Source organism: Neopelma chrysocephalum, unplaced genomic scaffold (assembly GCF_003984885.1).
Source record: "Neopelma chrysocephalum unplaced genomic scaffold, ASM398488v2 Primary Assembly neopelma1_44, whole genome shotgun sequence".
Lineage (NCBI taxonomy): Eukaryota > Metazoa > Chordata > Aves > Passeriformes > Pipridae > Neopelma > Neopelma chrysocephalum.
The window spans coordinates 561,784-578,211 of NW_020897703.1; the positions used below are offsets into that span (position 1 = coordinate 561,784).

Sequence of the window (16,428 nt, forward strand, 5' to 3'; positions counted from 1 at the left end):
TAAATATTTCCGAGTTATTACGCCAATAAAAGAAAAACACGTTCACCGGCATTACGTTCCCTCCCTCCGAACTCCCCCTCAGCACCCTGAGGTGAACACGGGCAGGGAGCAAGCAGCTCGGTTCCCCCGCGGGCTTTGAAGTAACGCAGACAAGCATGAGATTGCATAGAAATGCTTTATTACGTTTATTTGAACAAACTAATTAAAATAAGGCATTCCGGGTTAGATGTAAACATAAGGGTCAGCTGCACAGCGGGCGGCTGCTGTGCAGTGAGCAGGTGTATAGCAACAACAGTGAAAGTTTCGAGTTCTACTTCTCAAGGGGAAATACAAATTCAAAGTTACATTAACATTTAATTTTGTTTATTAGTTAAGAATATGACTCCTCTGGAAATTTGGTTTTGAAAACTGAGGGTTGGATTCAAAACTCTTGGAACACAGAGTACTCTGTGTTGTCCAAAAACATTTAAAGTTCATTAGATATTAGATATCCTGCATATGAGCACCCTGGTGTTACTAGTTGTTCTTTTTTTTACGTGTCACTTCATTTAAAGAATACGATACACCAAATTTATTTACCTTACATTCTGATGCCTGATTTTATGCCATATATTAATATATAAAAGGATTCTCTGAGACTCTCCAAAGTAGTAAGCATCTGCCCTATTTGTCACTGACAATGTCTCTAGCAATAAGTTCTTTCATTATTTCGTTGGTACCACCATAGATTGGCTGAACACGGGCATCCACAAAAGCTCTGTGGGGGGGAAAAAACAAAACAAAGCAAGGAAAGATTAAAAACACCTCCTCGGAATGGACATACAATCAAAAGAAAAACAGTTGTTTTATCTTTGAAGATCCCTCTTTTTAAAGTACACAATTCCTGTTGTTAAAGAGGTTCATATTTTCCCAGAGGCTTTAACTGCCTAAAATATCATAACTTTCCAAGGTGCTGTGAGCCAAACCAGGAATCTCCTAATTCTTCTTCACTATAGAGAGAACAGCTCAGGAGCAATGAGGCATTCTCTGGAAACATGCACGTTGCTGGACCATGCTGATAATAAAACCCTATATGGGCAACTACTGCACATACAGATAATCAAGGATTTGAGGACACTCTGGTCAGGACTTGCTGGCCTTCCTTTAGTAAGATAGGCTGCAGAACACTCACAAATTACACTTATTGAAAACACCCAGAAACAAATTATTTTAAAGCAATATTTCATACTCTTTAATGAATTAAAAAAAAAATCTAAACCTACTAGTTAAAAAAAATAGTTTATCTATTTATGACAACTGCACAGCAGTCCTTGTTTTGCTACTTCTACTCCCTTTGTTGTTTTTGTTTTTTTTTAAATAAAATCAGCACCAAAACCTCTTGGTGTGGCAAATGGCACTAATGGTACACAACCTTCACACAAGGAAACAGAAAAAAACTCCCTGTCTCTGAATTCATAAAGTCAGCAAAAAATTGGGAATGGCAAATTCTTCTTAGCTTTTCATTTTAAAAGGTGTAAAAAAGCCTGAGTGTAGCCCGGCATGCCCTTGATTCAATTTGATATCCTGTGGCGTTATACAAGACTTAGACTGTATCAACATTTTCTTTTCTTCATATGTATGCATTAATTTCAGATAAAATATAAAAACTAGCTCCTCTCATTTTTGTTTTTATGGTTTTGCTTCTCTCTTTTTTTGAATTAATATTTTCCTTTAAAAATTCCACTCCTATTTTGTGAAAAAATAGATAATTGCTGAACAGCTTAAGAGTTATGTGGAGAATCAAAACAAAGCCTTCCTGCAGACATCTGTACAGTAGATTGCCTTTCAATAAACACGATGAGAAAAGGAACAGTAAATCACTACTAACACTAAACAACTGACACAGAGACGTAAAGGAAGTGCCTCATTTGACTTTGCTGGTAATCTTTCATGATGCAAATCTGAAATGTTACACTTACTTTGCAATTGGATACTCCCACATGTACCCCCATCCTCCGTGCATTTGCACACACTGAGTAGCTATGCTGTTTTGGAGATCAGAGCACCTTAAATGGACAAAAAGAAATTTGTTTTTAGAAGGATGTTATGCTGCGAAACATTACGAGAGATATGTTAAGACAAAAACATAACATGACTAGTAAGAAATAAATACTGTTCAATTTAATGTATTAAAAATTTGTTCTCTTTATCAAACAGCTTTCAGAGGAGGAAAAGTTTCAAAACATTCAGGCTTGTTTACCTTTCTCACAGGCCAAGAGATTCCTTTTGTGAAGCACACTGATACAGTCTCTCTTCTTACCAAACCCCTCAGCTTTGTCAGAAATTAACAGCAAATCAGGCTTCCCCCCCGCCCATTCCCACTAGCAACACACTAGGATGCTCTTTGAGCATAATCATCACCTGGGGATAACTTCATTTCCTCATAAATTTTAGAATCTTCAATTCTAAAAAGTACTGTAATTCTTCTGGGATTTGCTCACTGTAAAATATGGACTTAACAGCAAAATAAATTTTAACTGCAGTGGAAGCTCAAGCCAAAGTTACAAGACATGAAAGAAACCACTTTCTAAGCATACAGCTTTCAGAGTGGCAACAGAAGGAACAAAAATGACAACTCAAGTCAATTGTTTCTCATGGAAGAATGTAGGAGTCCTTTTCTCCAAAAAATCCCTTCATTCAGTGAAATCCTTACAGTTTATTATACCAACTTTAAATCTGCAGCAGTGAGTTACTGCAACTGTCTTTCCTATATATTTTCCCAAATTATTTTAGGCATGTTACACAACCTCTCGCCACAAAAAAACCCCTCCAAACAACCCAGCAGACGTTTCTCCAGATGTAAGAAAAGAGATGCACAAACCACATTTTAAAATCCTTCAAAGCTTTAAGTCAAATCACTGACTATACCAAAGGTTTGAAGCAAAGTTAACTGGACAGGGTCTCCTCACACACTAGGGAATAAAGCAATTTTATATTCAAGTATTTTCTAGACCATTTAAGAAGTTTTATGGAAGAGAGCCACAGGAACTCCACTAGGGAAAGGGGAAATCCACATGATGCTAAACAGTTTGGGAAAGTGAGGGAGTTTCAAATGCCTTGCTTTGGGAAATTTGTTGATGAAGTAAGTTTGCGTATCTGAGCTGGCACTAGTTGTTTCCTCCTCCTCAAAACTGAATGCCTCTGCTTATGTACTTGATACTTCTAGGTAATCAGTGCCAGGAATAACACTCAATCAAAATCCTTCCTTCCACTGTAAATATTCTCTCTGGATCCCCTTAGCATTCTCTGCTTGTTTCCTCTACACGTATTTTTAAAAGCCTAAAATCTGTAAATCTGTGCATCTTCCATAAAATTATTTGTTCGTTTGTGCGTTTTTCTCCCCTCTTGAGTTTGCAAGCAAACTCAAACTATCCAAATTCATGTGCCACTATCTTAGATGTTTCCACTTGTCCAGATTTCTCTGGTTAAACCTAAGTTAACAGATAACACCACCAAGTACAGGATGAGGGAGGAGCAGTTCTGAACAACAAAGGAAAGCACTGTTTAGTCTCAGTTACAGCGACAGACGTAGCCAACTATTTCTTCCAAAAACCAGGCAGCTTTGGAAACTGGCTGCACCAAACAGCTATTGCTAAGTAACATTGACTAAAAAGTATCATAGAGCTTCAAATATATTCAAATTTTGCTTTAAAAAAAAAAAAGGCAAAACAAGCCTCATACCCCATTAAAAACAAAACAAAAAAAAAAAACACCAAAAAACCACCAAACCCAACAAACATTGAACAACAATTTGCTACAGTAAAATGTAAACTTTGTCCAAATACCAATGGAGTACTCACACATACTTGAAGCTAAAGCTGAATCCTGATCTTGTTATTAATAGAAGCCTATTTTAAAAGCATGCCTTTATTTTGAAATTGATCTGTTTAACCAACACTGGTTTTCAATGTAACTAACAATTTTGCTGAGCACGTGATTAAAGTCAAAGCTAGTGGTCTCTATTAGAAGCTGACAATGTTGTTTTTAATCAGACAGTAATTTTATCTTTTCATTAGATCTTAACAGCTCGGTGTTTTTATCACTAGACTCCTGGCAAGATCATGCAAGTAACACTTCCAAAGGACTGTAACTACATACCAATACTTTGCCATAGAAGCTGTGGCAGAGTCCAGGCGTTTATCCGCGTGGAGCTGCAAACAGTTGTCCATAAAGGCTCGGGCCACACAAATTTGCGTTTTTATTTCCGCCAACTTGTGCTGTATCGTCTAGTTTTGGAATTGGATAGAAGGGGCAGAGGAAAGAGAGCAGAAGTAGTACAGTTTAACACTTTTAAGTAGAAAATGAAGCATTTTCCAGAAGTATTTCTGTTAGAAATCACTATTTCAAACAACTTTGGCTCTGTACACCAGAAGACACCTTACTGTCCATACAATTATGTCTTCACCAGTCTTATTAGAGAAAATTACTGCCCTTTACTTCTCAAGGTCAACTCAAAACATGCATTTAAGAGAAAAAGCCATAGAGCCTGGAAACCAAATTCCTAGGGAGCGCAGAACAGGAGCCTCTGGGTGTTCCCTCTTGTGGGGGAACGTCTTTTCACTCTGTAGAGCTACAGATTTCCCCAATTAACAACATTTCACCATCTATTTAATGCTTTTCCAAGCATTCTTCAGAATTTAAGTCACATGCAAAGAGACAAGCAAAAAATGAAAGAAATTTTAGACCAACAGAAAGTTTTTCAGCATTGAGTTCTGTCACACTGGAAAAGAGTTTCTAGATAGAAGAGGAAAAATCATCATAAGGGTATTAAAACCAGACCAGGCAAGCATCAGACTATCTTTTTGTAATTCTGGTAGGGAGAGGATAAAAACATAAGCCAATAACAAAAGTTCTTTCTAATCCCAGTTCTAGAATTGTATTAAAAAAAAAAAGATCATCTTGCTTCAAATATACTGGACCAGTCTACTATTACAAAGATAAAATTTGATTTCAAACACTGTAAAACAGCACGAGTAAATAAATTAGCCAAGGCAGAGCTCTAATTAGAAAGGATTATTTATTATATGCACGCTCTAGCCAGCAGTAACAAAAAAAGGAAACTGAAGAGATAAGCAGAAATGTATTATTTTGGCAAAAATAATACACTTTATGAGGTGGTTGGCAGTGGCCTAGCCTAAAAAAAGGAAAATATTTTGGAGATCTCTGCATACTGAGCTAATACAAATAAGAATCATCCCTTACCTACATTAAAAAAAGGTAAAATATATTTCTTTTGTGTTAAAGTTGCATGGTGCTCATAATGAATTCCATCTGAAATTATGGATTCCTGAATGTTAACTTTAGAAACAGACGAAGATCACAGTCTCCTGAAAGATACCTGGCATTCCAGCCTCTAAAGGGCCCGGTTCTGGTGCCCTTCACAACTAAAGATTTGATTTTGACAAATGAAATCCCAAGACATAGAAATGGATTTTTTTTTGTTAATTATTTCAAAAGTATATTAAAAATGAGGCAGCCAACATCCTTAACTCGTATGAGTCACTTCTATCCTATAAACCCAACATGCAGGAGCTTGGTCTGCTTCAGTCCTAACCGCTAATGTGGTTTTCAGGAAAACTGTAATATCACAATCCTGCGCAAAGCAACATCTGCTTTATGACTGCAGCTAAAGAGCGTAGGCACAAATGGCTCAAAACACAGTTACCTACCCCTGTCAGGAGTGAGGTTTGCCCACAGAGCACAATCCAACAGTTTTACAGGCAGTCACACAAACAACCAACTCGCTGCTGGCTGAGGAATCTCATTACAACACCCATAAAGCCAACAAAAACAACACAAGCACCTCTTGCAGCACCTGGGCAGCAAGAGCACTGCTGGGAATCCCCACCAGCACCAGCCTCTAATGTCATTTTTCTGCAATGCTCTGTGTGCAGAGGAACACAGTGCCTGCACAGGCACTCTCCAGGATTCTGGGCAGATACAGAAACACATGCAGGTGTGGTAGACCCTGTGATTATGACCTCTGGCAGTAAAATGCAAGCCTAAGAGCAACACGGGAATTGTCCTTCGCAGCAGCAAAGAGCCAGTAGAGTTCCTGGCTGCATATTTCCCTACCAAAAGCAGCATTGCTGGGAGGTATTTACCTCAGTCATAAAATACATACACTAAGGCTTTTGTGGTGCTGTTTTTTTGATTTTTTTGCTTTTCAAAAATGAATGACGGGCACGGAGGCAACAACACAGTCCAAACGTGAAACCTGTGAAAAAAATCCTTTCAAAATAGCCCAGTGATTTTGATTTGCTCACTATTTCACATACACAGATGTACAGCAAGCATACACTGGAATCTGTTCAAACTCACCTGCAAGTGTGCAATTGTCTTCCCAAAAGCTTTTCTTTGCCTCACATAATTTCTTGTTTCTTCAAACATGAATTCACAGCCAGCAAGAGCCATATCAGCAATTAGAAGTCTTTCCTTTTGGAACACAAATTATGGGATTCGGTTGAGTTAGTCCTAAATTTCTCCACATCAGATGCACAGTCGGGACACAGATGTTCAGTGTTGTTCATTAAGAGAGGGGAGGCAGAAGTCACACAAAATATCCAACCAGACAACATTGCTTTACTGAAATTAGTGAGTGGGACGAACACCTTGCTGCCTAAAGCACACTTTTAAGTCTTAGACAGGGTAGGGCTCTATCACGATGACTCAAAAACTAGCCACAAATCGACCACAGGACTCTTACTTACTGAAAAATTCACGTCAAATTCTGTTTCTGTTATTGGTTTTCACTGTTCAGTCTAAGTAACAACTATATTTAACAATTTCAATAGAATAACTAGAAAAAACAGAGCCTACAAAAACAGCTCGTTTTTCCTTCCTCATAACATGGTGAAAACCAAAAACTAAGTGCAGAACAATTGCTTCTGGCATCACTGAAATCATCTGATGATTACGCTGAATCTGTTCATGAGTGTAATTTCTTTAAAGCTGTAATATATTTTTTAATCAGACTTTGTATTTACTGACAGTATAAAATTAAATAAACGTGATCTCTACCATATGAGACAAATACAAAGTCATAGTTTTGACAAAGCACAGTCACATTTTGAAAAACTACATTGCTTCTTTGTCCTCCCAAATAGTTCCAAAACTTCATAAACTAAGTCGTAACTAGCAAGGTATTTTGGCAGCTAAACGATTTCTTCACTTTGTAACATGAACAGAGTTCCATATATCTTTAATATGCTTCTACTGGTGGAGGAGCTAGAACAGCAGTGCTTGTTTCTTTAAAGAGAATGCCAAATTCATCAGAGACCTCCAAGCTATATTTAATTTACTAAGCAAAGTGGTTCCATGCTAAAAGTACAAAAGAAAACTGTGGTATGTTCCGTTTAATACACTACCCTCAGGTTCTTCAATAGCTGGGTTGTTGATTAAAAGATTAAAATTAAAATATATGGCTTTGACCTGGTAGATATCAACGTTTTTAAAATGCCCAAAGAATTGCACTTTTAGCACTGCATAGTTCAGTTAAAAAGCAGCAGCATCAACACAACATTGCCTACAGACATCCTGCTTCAGAGTCCAAGGTGACTCCTCACAATTCATAAATTTCAAGACTAAGTGACAAAAATATTCTTCCCACAGACAGCAAGCACTCACATTCCTCTTACCTGAGGGAGCTCTGCCATCAGATAGTAGAAGCCTTTGTTCTCTTTTCCAAGCAAGGCACTGGCTGGCAACCGCACATCTTCGAAAAACAGCTCTGCCGTGTCCTAAGAGGATTGGAAACACAACAGTTGATAGTCTAACATTGTAATCTCTTCATTACACTTCTTTTGCCCTATTTTTTTCTTGTTATTGTACACTTTAACACGAAATCATAGAATTGTTTAGGCTAGAATGATCCTCCAGAGGTCATCCAGTTTATCTCCTACTCAAAGCAGCTCCAGAAAAACAATCAGCTGAGGGCCTTGTCCATTTATGCGTTCCAAAGCTCCAAAGATGAAGGCTCCATGACCTTTCAGGGCCCCTGTGCCACTACCCGACCACTTTCATGGTGAATTTTTTTCTTAATACCTACTTAGAATTTTCTTTAATGTAACTTATGTCATTTGCCACTTTCCCTTTCACTTTGCACCCCAAAGAACCTGGTTCCACCATCTCTACAGCCTGTCCTTCCAGGCTTCTTCAGAGGGAATAAACCCAGCTTCCTCAGTGTCTCCTTGCAGATCACATTTCAGACTTCCATAGGCAAAATGAGCACACATACTCTGCGTGGTTGTGCTCTAAAGTCTAACAACTACAATAAAACCACAGTTCCATCTTATATTTATTTAGCCATTGCTAGGCATTAAGTGGTTTAGGCTTCCTCCAAGCCTGTTGCGTTAGGGGTCGTATGAACTCACTTGAGCTTTCAGGCCAATTTTGTTCAGCTTGCGTCCTTTGATGAAACCTTTTGTTCCATTCTCCACCAAAAAAAGGCTGATCCCATGAGCAGGGGATCGGGCCTCCCGGTCTGTAACCGCAACCACGATCACGACATCACTCATCCAACCATTAGTGATGAATACCTGTAAAAAAGGCAACTTGGAATAAAGCCATGAACTACGTGGAGAGAAGTTAAGAGAGATCACCAAGCAGCAGAAAGCAAAATTACACTGACACTTTCACAGGTGAACCAAAAGGCAAGGTTCAAGCGTCCAGAATTTTAAGGTTTCTGAATTAAGTGTTTTGGAACAAGGCAGACACTAGTTTGAGAAGTATTGTGTGGGGCAGAAGTGTCAAGTCACAGAATGCACACATCTGTTTCTTTTTCTATCCCATGATATAGAAGAATATAGTATCAAATGTAGATATTAAATGAACACAGAGATTCTCTTGACTACAAATTAAATCAGCAAGGTATAACACAAAATTATCCATGACTTCTTGTCGCTACTGCTTACTATAATCCTGTAGAATGATTCATGGACCTGCCAAATGGATCCATCTTAACTCTAGCAAAAGAAATGAGCTTTTTGTCCTGCTTGGCTTCAAATGAACAGCATGAGCACCTTCTGAGCACCTGTACATACATATTCGCTTGCACACACTCTCATCACTGCAATTCTGCTAAGGCCAGAAGTCTCCATCAGTCTGTTATCAGCAGGGGTACATAAGAAGATTAAGACATTTCACAGCTTTAAAAAAAGGCTCTGTTGAACCCACACTCTATTTCAACACTATTCCTGCCTTCTTGCTTTTTTACTGTGGCAATGAAAGAAGAGGTTAATGCTTTGCAACAGCTTTACAACACACACAGAGCATCTGATACAGCTGGTTTTCTTTTTTTTTCTGCTAACATGACCAGCAAGCTCCTGAATAAAGATTATAAAGCTTGCATTGTGGCAAAACATGTATTTACTCAGGCCACAGAAGGATTTCACAAGTAGTATTGTATATATTTTACTGTTAAACTTCAGTATTAAAAGCCAGCCTTGGTCCTGCTTATACTGTGCAGCACCTTTTTCCCCCTTTTATTCACAGTTTAAGAGAAAACAGCCCTTTTGATAGTGTTATTTAAAAGTCACAAAAATAATCTAAACAAGCCCTCCAATAAACTGGCCTGCAAATTGCCAGTAACAAAAACATCTTAAGACCTATTAATAAAAAAGTAACTGAGACAAAAAAACCCCACCCACAACATAATCCACACAAAAAACCCCAAACCAAAAGTGAAGGGACTGGGAGGAGATCCTAACTGTGGTGCACACCCTGGTGCACTGCACTGGATGCATTCAGTTCCCAAAGGCTATGAGCAGCATGTATGTCTGTGCACTTACCTTACTGCCATTAAGAATCCAGTCACTTCCATCTTTTTTCGCGTATGTCCGTACTCCCTGCAAGTCACTGAAACGAAATTCAAAAGGTCCTTTAAGAAACCATTCTGGAAGCTGCAATTTTTATCTTGAATTCTACCCAGTACAAAATAAGGTAGATTTTATATCATCCAGGCATGGGCTCAGTGAAAACAGATGAGGACAGTGAAACACAGTGAAATAGCTGAGTGTAACACAGAACCACAAACACGCTGTGGGAAAGGATGATAAATCTGTGCAATCATACAGGAGCACGAGGTCCCATTTTCCCATCTCTGCTTGTGGGAGGTGGTGTAATACAAGCATGGGTCAGCATCCCCTCACGCCAATATGCCTTAAATGACAAATGCCAGACAAAACCACATCCTCTAAGCACGCTCAGTCCCGATCAGAAGGCTCTGCGAAAAGCCTTGGGCCACATCTACCATTTGTAGAAGCATGACACCAACAGGTTTTGCTCTTTATCTGTCCCTCTCTGTTTTGGAAACTAGTCAGCTCTGACTACTCCAAACACATGCTGGCTGCCATTCAATAATGATGGGCAAGGAGAAGTATTTCTCTGGAAGGATTCAGAGGAAAGAAAATAAGGTGCTCTGTTCCACAACAAAAGCTAATAGTAAAGTCAAGCCTTTTTTACCAAGGTATGTAATTTTCTCCTATGTCTCATATTAAAAGTATGTTCACATGACAAGCAAGTTGGTAACTATAAATTTATATTGCAAAAGTAAATACAAAGCATATTTGCCCACAGCAGGATGATACAGAAATGTACTCAGAGCTAATACCTTGAAATGACAAAGATGTAGTAATCTATAACAGGTTTTTCAAGGTCCTACCTAATGTAGGATAGTCTAGTCACTAAGGTGACCACATAACCAGGAGGCTCAGAATGTTTTTCACTGATAAATCCATAGAAAGCACTTAATTTGAGACAATTGTTTTAGTATTTGGCTTACCTGCCAGCCCCAGGTTCTGTCATGGCAATAGCTCCAATGCACTTGCCTGCAACCATTTGGGGGATAAAGCGTTTAATCTGTTCTTCAGAGCCATAGTTTGCAATGTAGGGCATGACAATATCTGAATGAAGGCTGAACCCTGGGCCTGTACAGTTAACATACATTCTGGGGAAAAAAAGAGGCAGGGTGAAGTTCAGGAAAAAGTACTACAAAGACTTAAACACTGAACTCTACATCATTACAACACAGATGCAAAAATGAAGAAAACCCCACTATACAGAAGTCTCAGAGACACTCTGAGCTTCTGATAGGAATTTCATTAAGATACTTGTACCATTATTTAAGGCACTTGTACCATTATTTATAGAATGTACTTTCACAGCCAAATGGGTACCAGGTTAAAAAAAATACTTCCCCCAGCCAGTAGAGCACAATGACACTTGTTACTCAAACAGTGATCCAGAATACTTAAAACAAGAGGGATTTACATATGTGTAAACTAACCTTTCCACAAGAAAGAGAACTCCATTTTCTGTAAGCAAACATAGTCCATAATGAGGACAACTTATGGAAAAAAAACAGTCATCACTGAAATACTTCCTGAAGCATCTAGTACTCACTGCTCCTCCCAGACAATGGCTGAAGAGAGAATATCCGCTCCGATGCCTCCATGTTTTTCAGCAACAGCAACACCCAGCAAACCCTGCTGTCCAGCCTTTTCCCAGAGCTCCCTGCTCACTTGGCCATCCTTCTCCCATCTGCAAAATGAACACAAGAACAAGGTCACATATTAAACCCCCACATGCTACTGTTCATTTGTCATGACTGCTGCTTCACACTGGAACACCACACACAGTGTGAGGGTACACACACAACTATGTTTCACAGCCAAGAAGCAGTGGATTAATCACAGGTTTTCTAATCTTCAAGTCCAGAGATGCCACTGGCATTACAGGGGCACCAACTGTAAAACAAGTTTGAACTCCTGCTTCCAACATGTAACCTGACAGGAATTTCATTAAGACTTGTTATGACTGTTATACCAGACTGGTACTTAGGAGATTTAGCCGCAACCATCTGGATAATTACAAGCAGGTCTTTATCTTCTCGACACTCCATTTTCCCCAGAACAAAATGAGTATAACACATCAGTATCTTTTGTGAAAGACTTCCACTCTACCAATGAGAACTGCTTTATCAGAACCAAAATGCTATCATATTAGTCACTTCTCTATAAAAATCGGTCCCTGTGCACTTAGAACAACTCATTACTGTATTTTGTGAAATTACTGCTTTAAGGTAGTTTCAAGGCTGTGTAAACAGATAGAGTTGAGGCCTAGCTGCTGACAGTTTGCAAACTTTAACACCATGGGAATCCCTCAATCTTAGAAAAATAGTTCCTCTTTATGGGATTTGCCAACTCAGTATAAAGTTGGATAGCCATTAACGGTCCAGGTGGTTTTTTTAATGTCTTTTTCTTTAAAACCACAATTTAAAAATTATATCATAGACAGATTATATCAGAGACATTCCTCTGACACACCTGAGTGCAGTAGAGCTATACCACATCTCTTCATCCACAGTTAATCAAGTATCTTATCCTACATATAGAATAGCATCACAGAATCACAGAATGGTTTGGGTTGGAAGGGACCTTAAAGATCATCTTGTTCCAACTCCCTGCCATGGGCAGGGACACCTTCCACTAGACCAGGTTGATCAGAGTCCCATCCAACACAGCCTTGGACACTTCTAGGGATGAGTGTTCACAGCTTCTCTGGGCAACCTGTTCCAGTATTTAAGCTTTTTAGTGTTTAAGCTCCGTTCCAGAGCTTCTGCTCCTACACTGGAAATGTTACACAAATCTCTCCTGACCACCTTTGCTCCACCCCTGCCCTCGCTGTCAGGGCCATTCCTGTCTCTACTTCACCCATCACCAGAGCTTCACCTCCTCACAATAATCCACAATTGCATTCACTGATGCAACATTTGGCTTTTCACACTAGCCCAGACAATTAATATACTGTGCCTGAAGCCTCCTTGTTTACTTGAAAGGCGTGAGAACAGATTGGTTCATCAGTCACTGAAGTGATGCAAGAACAAAATTTCAACTTGTTCCAGCCTCTCTAAGAAACCCTTGTGTCAGCATGACAGCAAACAGGGTCTTCAGTAACCTCAAGTAGAGCCAGTACCTGTTCACAAACCAGCACCACAAGTCTAACAACAGATGAGGGAAAACATCTGGTTTTGTGGACAGAATGTAAGTGCACAATGGAAGAGCACAGCATACTACTACAAGGCTATGGTTTGAGGATAAAAAAACTAGCTGCCACCAACCCTGCTGTAAGTCATTTCCATTGCCTCCTGCTGTTCATTCCTGCCCCAGAGCCACAATATTCCACCCACTCAGTTGTGAGCTGTATCGGGATATTCACCTAGCAGGGCAATTCCAGAATAAGCCCTTCACTACCCCCCACTGTTTTCACTTCAAGTAAAGTAAAAATTGCTTAAGATACTACTGAAGCTTAACACTTTCAGTTCAGAATCACTTAATCCTCACTTAATTTCTTTTCTTTCCCCAACTATAACTTGATTGGATATAGCTAAAATAAGGGCTAAAACTACCCTCCAGCTCTAGTTCAGTGGAATTATAATACTTCTACTCTGTGCCATATTTCCACAGAAGTTACAGAAATTTAAACAAAGATGTTTTGTGCAAGTTTCTGGGTAATACATAATTCACCTTACCATGCTATGTGTACTTGTATGTTGCTACAAAATCTATTGCAGTGTAACCTAGACACAAGATGAATGCCTTTTTTAGTTACATCAGTCCCATGGGAACTGAATTGTCTCCTAACTCCACCCAAGACACTGGTGTCAGAGTTAATCCTACAAAGCAGGAATACTTTGCTGCAACTCTTGCAAACTGCATTTGTCTGCTCATAGGCCTAAGCTGAGGATGCCAGACTGCCTACACTGGAGCTCAGAGGATGTGGCAAATTTTGATTATGTGTGATTTTTCTTCAGGCGTGATTTTCCCAGGTTTGTTTTAGTTCAGTTAATTTGAAATAAAAAGCTTGTAAACGAAAACTAATAACCTGTTTATCTTGTCATATTAAGAGTCACACCGCAAAAAGCATTTGGGGGGAAAAAAATGGATATCATTTGGCAAAACAAAATGTTTAAGAGGTTATCTTACTCTGCGTGAAAAGGCAGCACTTCTTCCTGAAAGAACTTCCTGGCACTCTCCCTGAAGATGTCATGCTCTGACGAGAAGATTCTCCGAGTGCCTATATCCATCAAAGTTTTAGCAGAAGATGGTTCCAGGCGCTTTGTGCCATGTTCTTCAGTTTGCAGGGGACTAAGAAAGACAAATGAAAGCATCTGTTAGGCCACAGGCACTCTATTTATATTTACACAACCCTTTTAAAAGAGAGGAAACACCTGTGTTGCTAAACACAGGTTCACATCCCAACTCTGGCACGCTATTAGGTCCAAAGGATACGCACGATAAATACAAAGACCTAACAGACACTGCACTTCAGTGAGCTGTTAAAGGAGGTAAGGCCAGACTAGCTTATCCTTAAACTTCAAATAAATTAAAAACAATAATAATACATATAGAGGTAAAATAATAAAGTTTCTGTTTATTAGAGATGCTAAAAATCATCGCTGCCTTCTCTCTCCCCATGCCACGCAACCTCCAAAATGCAATTCAGCTCATTTTAAACTAAGAGAGTAACTTTATGAACAAGTAAACTTTCTTGGTGAATTTTGCTCATTCTGTACATGCCCCCCAAAAAGCCCCAAACTTGCAAATCCATGACGCTGAAAATTCACATACTCAAAATAAAAGCGAGTGCAAGGTGGATTTGCACACTCCAAAGGACGTACTGTATTCTGCATTATCACGTATACTTAACCTTGAAAGTAATACTTTCAAAATCATTCTAAATCTTGGTATTTTTGTTGCGTGGGAAGGCTGATCCTCACAAAACTCTGATAAAAACATACATAAAATTAAAACGGTGCTTTAACAAAAAAATAAAAACTGAAACAGTGGTGTCAGTAGTAGAAACCCCACCAGAAAAGTATAATTATGAAATAACAAGAAAGGGTTTATAAAGCTTTTCTAGGGGTTTAGAATATAAAGGATGATATATTACTTGAAAGCTGAAATGAAAATTTGTTTTATATTTGTGCATTGGATTCTTTGACTTGTTTTTATTTTATTGCCACAAAACATCAGAAATTTTAAGTACAGAGCTGAGCTGTAGTAAATGGAAAAGGCATTCGCTGTTCCTTTCTCAAACTATTTTGTTAATCTCTCCTCAGTTCCTCAGCACAGCAACTGTGTGTAGTCCCACAAAATTCAGCTGAGCCCACACTTATTTACTCTGTTATTGAGACAAAAGTCTTTATTTACTGCCACGTAGTTACTCCGGTACAAAGGATTAAACACCCCAGAAATGCACAATCTATTTATTTCTAATCGTATTTGTAAAAAAATGGGATACAGCAACTTGTGTACTTTGTACCCTCAAAGCTAGGCACACAGTGAGTCTCCCGAAAGCTCCACCTTATTTTTAACACTGTTTAAGATGATGTTGAGCTTTCTTTAAGCCCCCCTTATGTTTAATTACGGCTCACACCCTGCATGTCACACAGGGAAGGGCCTGGCTGATCCCTTCTGCCAACCAAAGCCCTAGGAAAGACAACTCCAAGGCCGGGGAAGGTGTGATCACACTCCTGCCCTTCTGCCCCCTTCCCTGATCCCGAGCGCCTGATGCCACGGGGGAATGGTGTCCGCGGGCAATGACGCGCCCAGCCGTCACCTGCTGCCAGCACGGGACTCGCTGTCCCCAGGCCAGGCCGGGAAGTGGAGCAAAGGTCGGGATATCGCGGCGATGCGCTGGGGCTCCCGGACCCGCCCGGCTCGGGGGGCTCGCCCAGCCCCAGCTGCCTCCTGCAAAGGGAGCACCGCCGCACACATACACACACACCTGTATATACACATACAGTGCCTGCAACCCTCCCGCCACACGTACAGAGCACACGCATCCACACCCCTCCGAACACACACGGATGCGAACACCCACCACATACACATATCCATACAGAATGTGTGCACATACAGCTATACGGCCCCATCAACCCGCATACACGCACCCCCACGCAGATGGGCAAAGACACACACCGCGCTCTTTAAGGAGCCCAAACTCGGGGCGCCCTCCCACCCGCCCCCACGGTGCTCCCCGGCGGGATTCCCCAGGCACTACGGCCGGCCGCGCTTACCTGGCCCGGGCAGAGAAGGGCCGGCAGCTGGGGACCCGCAGAGCCGAGCATAAGCGGAGCAGCCGCGCCGCCATCTTACGGGACAGGGCGGGACAGCGCGGGACAGCGCAGGGCGGCACCGCCGCGCGTGTGGGCGGCGGGGGCGGTCCGAGCCCTGGCGCTCTGTTATGTTGCGATTAATTTGTTACTGTCGCTTGCTTTCGTTGTCGCCGTCGGTTCTGTCAGCGATGCTGCTCTGCTTGCTTGCCCCGCGCGGCGAATGGGAGGGTCGTGCTGCCCAAAGCCTCTCGCAACACGCACCCCTGTAATTA

General features: G+C 40.4%; 2 protein-coding genes across 2 annotated transcripts in view; one reads left to right on the plus strand and one right to left on the minus strand.

Moving 5' to 3' along the window:
- Positions 1-156: 156 nt before the first annotated feature.
- ACADL (acyl-CoA dehydrogenase long chain) lies at positions 157-16,256 on the minus strand. Its single transcript, XM_027678001.1, has 11 exons — positions 16,118-16,256; positions 14,022-14,183; positions 11,440-11,577; positions 10,820-10,984; positions 9,828-9,894; positions 8,412-8,576; positions 7,677-7,778; positions 6,361-6,474; positions 4,138-4,265; positions 1,959-2,045; positions 157-757 (listed from the first exon to the last, which is right to left on the minus strand). Exons 1-11 carry the CDS (start codon positions 16,189-16,191, stop codon positions 664-666), a joined length of 1,296 nt encoding a protein of 431 aa, XP_027533802.1. The 5' UTR covers positions 16,192-16,256; the 3' UTR covers positions 157-663.
- A 1-nt stretch (position 16,257) lies between these two features.
- CPS1 (carbamoyl-phosphate synthase 1) overlaps positions 16,258-16,428 on the plus strand; it is a 330,044-nt gene continuing 329,873 nt past the window's right edge. The window contains exon 1 of the mRNA XM_027677999.1: positions 16,258-16,421. The gene's annotated coding sequence lies outside the window, so the exon portion shown is untranslated. The remainder of the gene's footprint in view (positions 16,422-16,428) is intronic.

Coding starts and splice junctions, on each gene's coding strand:
- ACADL (XM_027678001.1), bottom strand. CDS start 16,191: ATGGCGGCGCGGCTGCTCCGCTTATGCTCGGCTCTGCGGGTCCCCAGC. Junction 10,985..11,439: donor GCCATTGTCTGGGAGGAGCA/GTGAGTACTAGA, acceptor TTTTTTCCCCAG/AATGTATGTTAACTGTACAG. Junction 7,779..8,411: donor AAATTGGCCTGAAAGCTCAA/GTGAGTTCATAC, acceptor CAATCCTCTTAG/GACACGGCAGAGCTGTTTTT.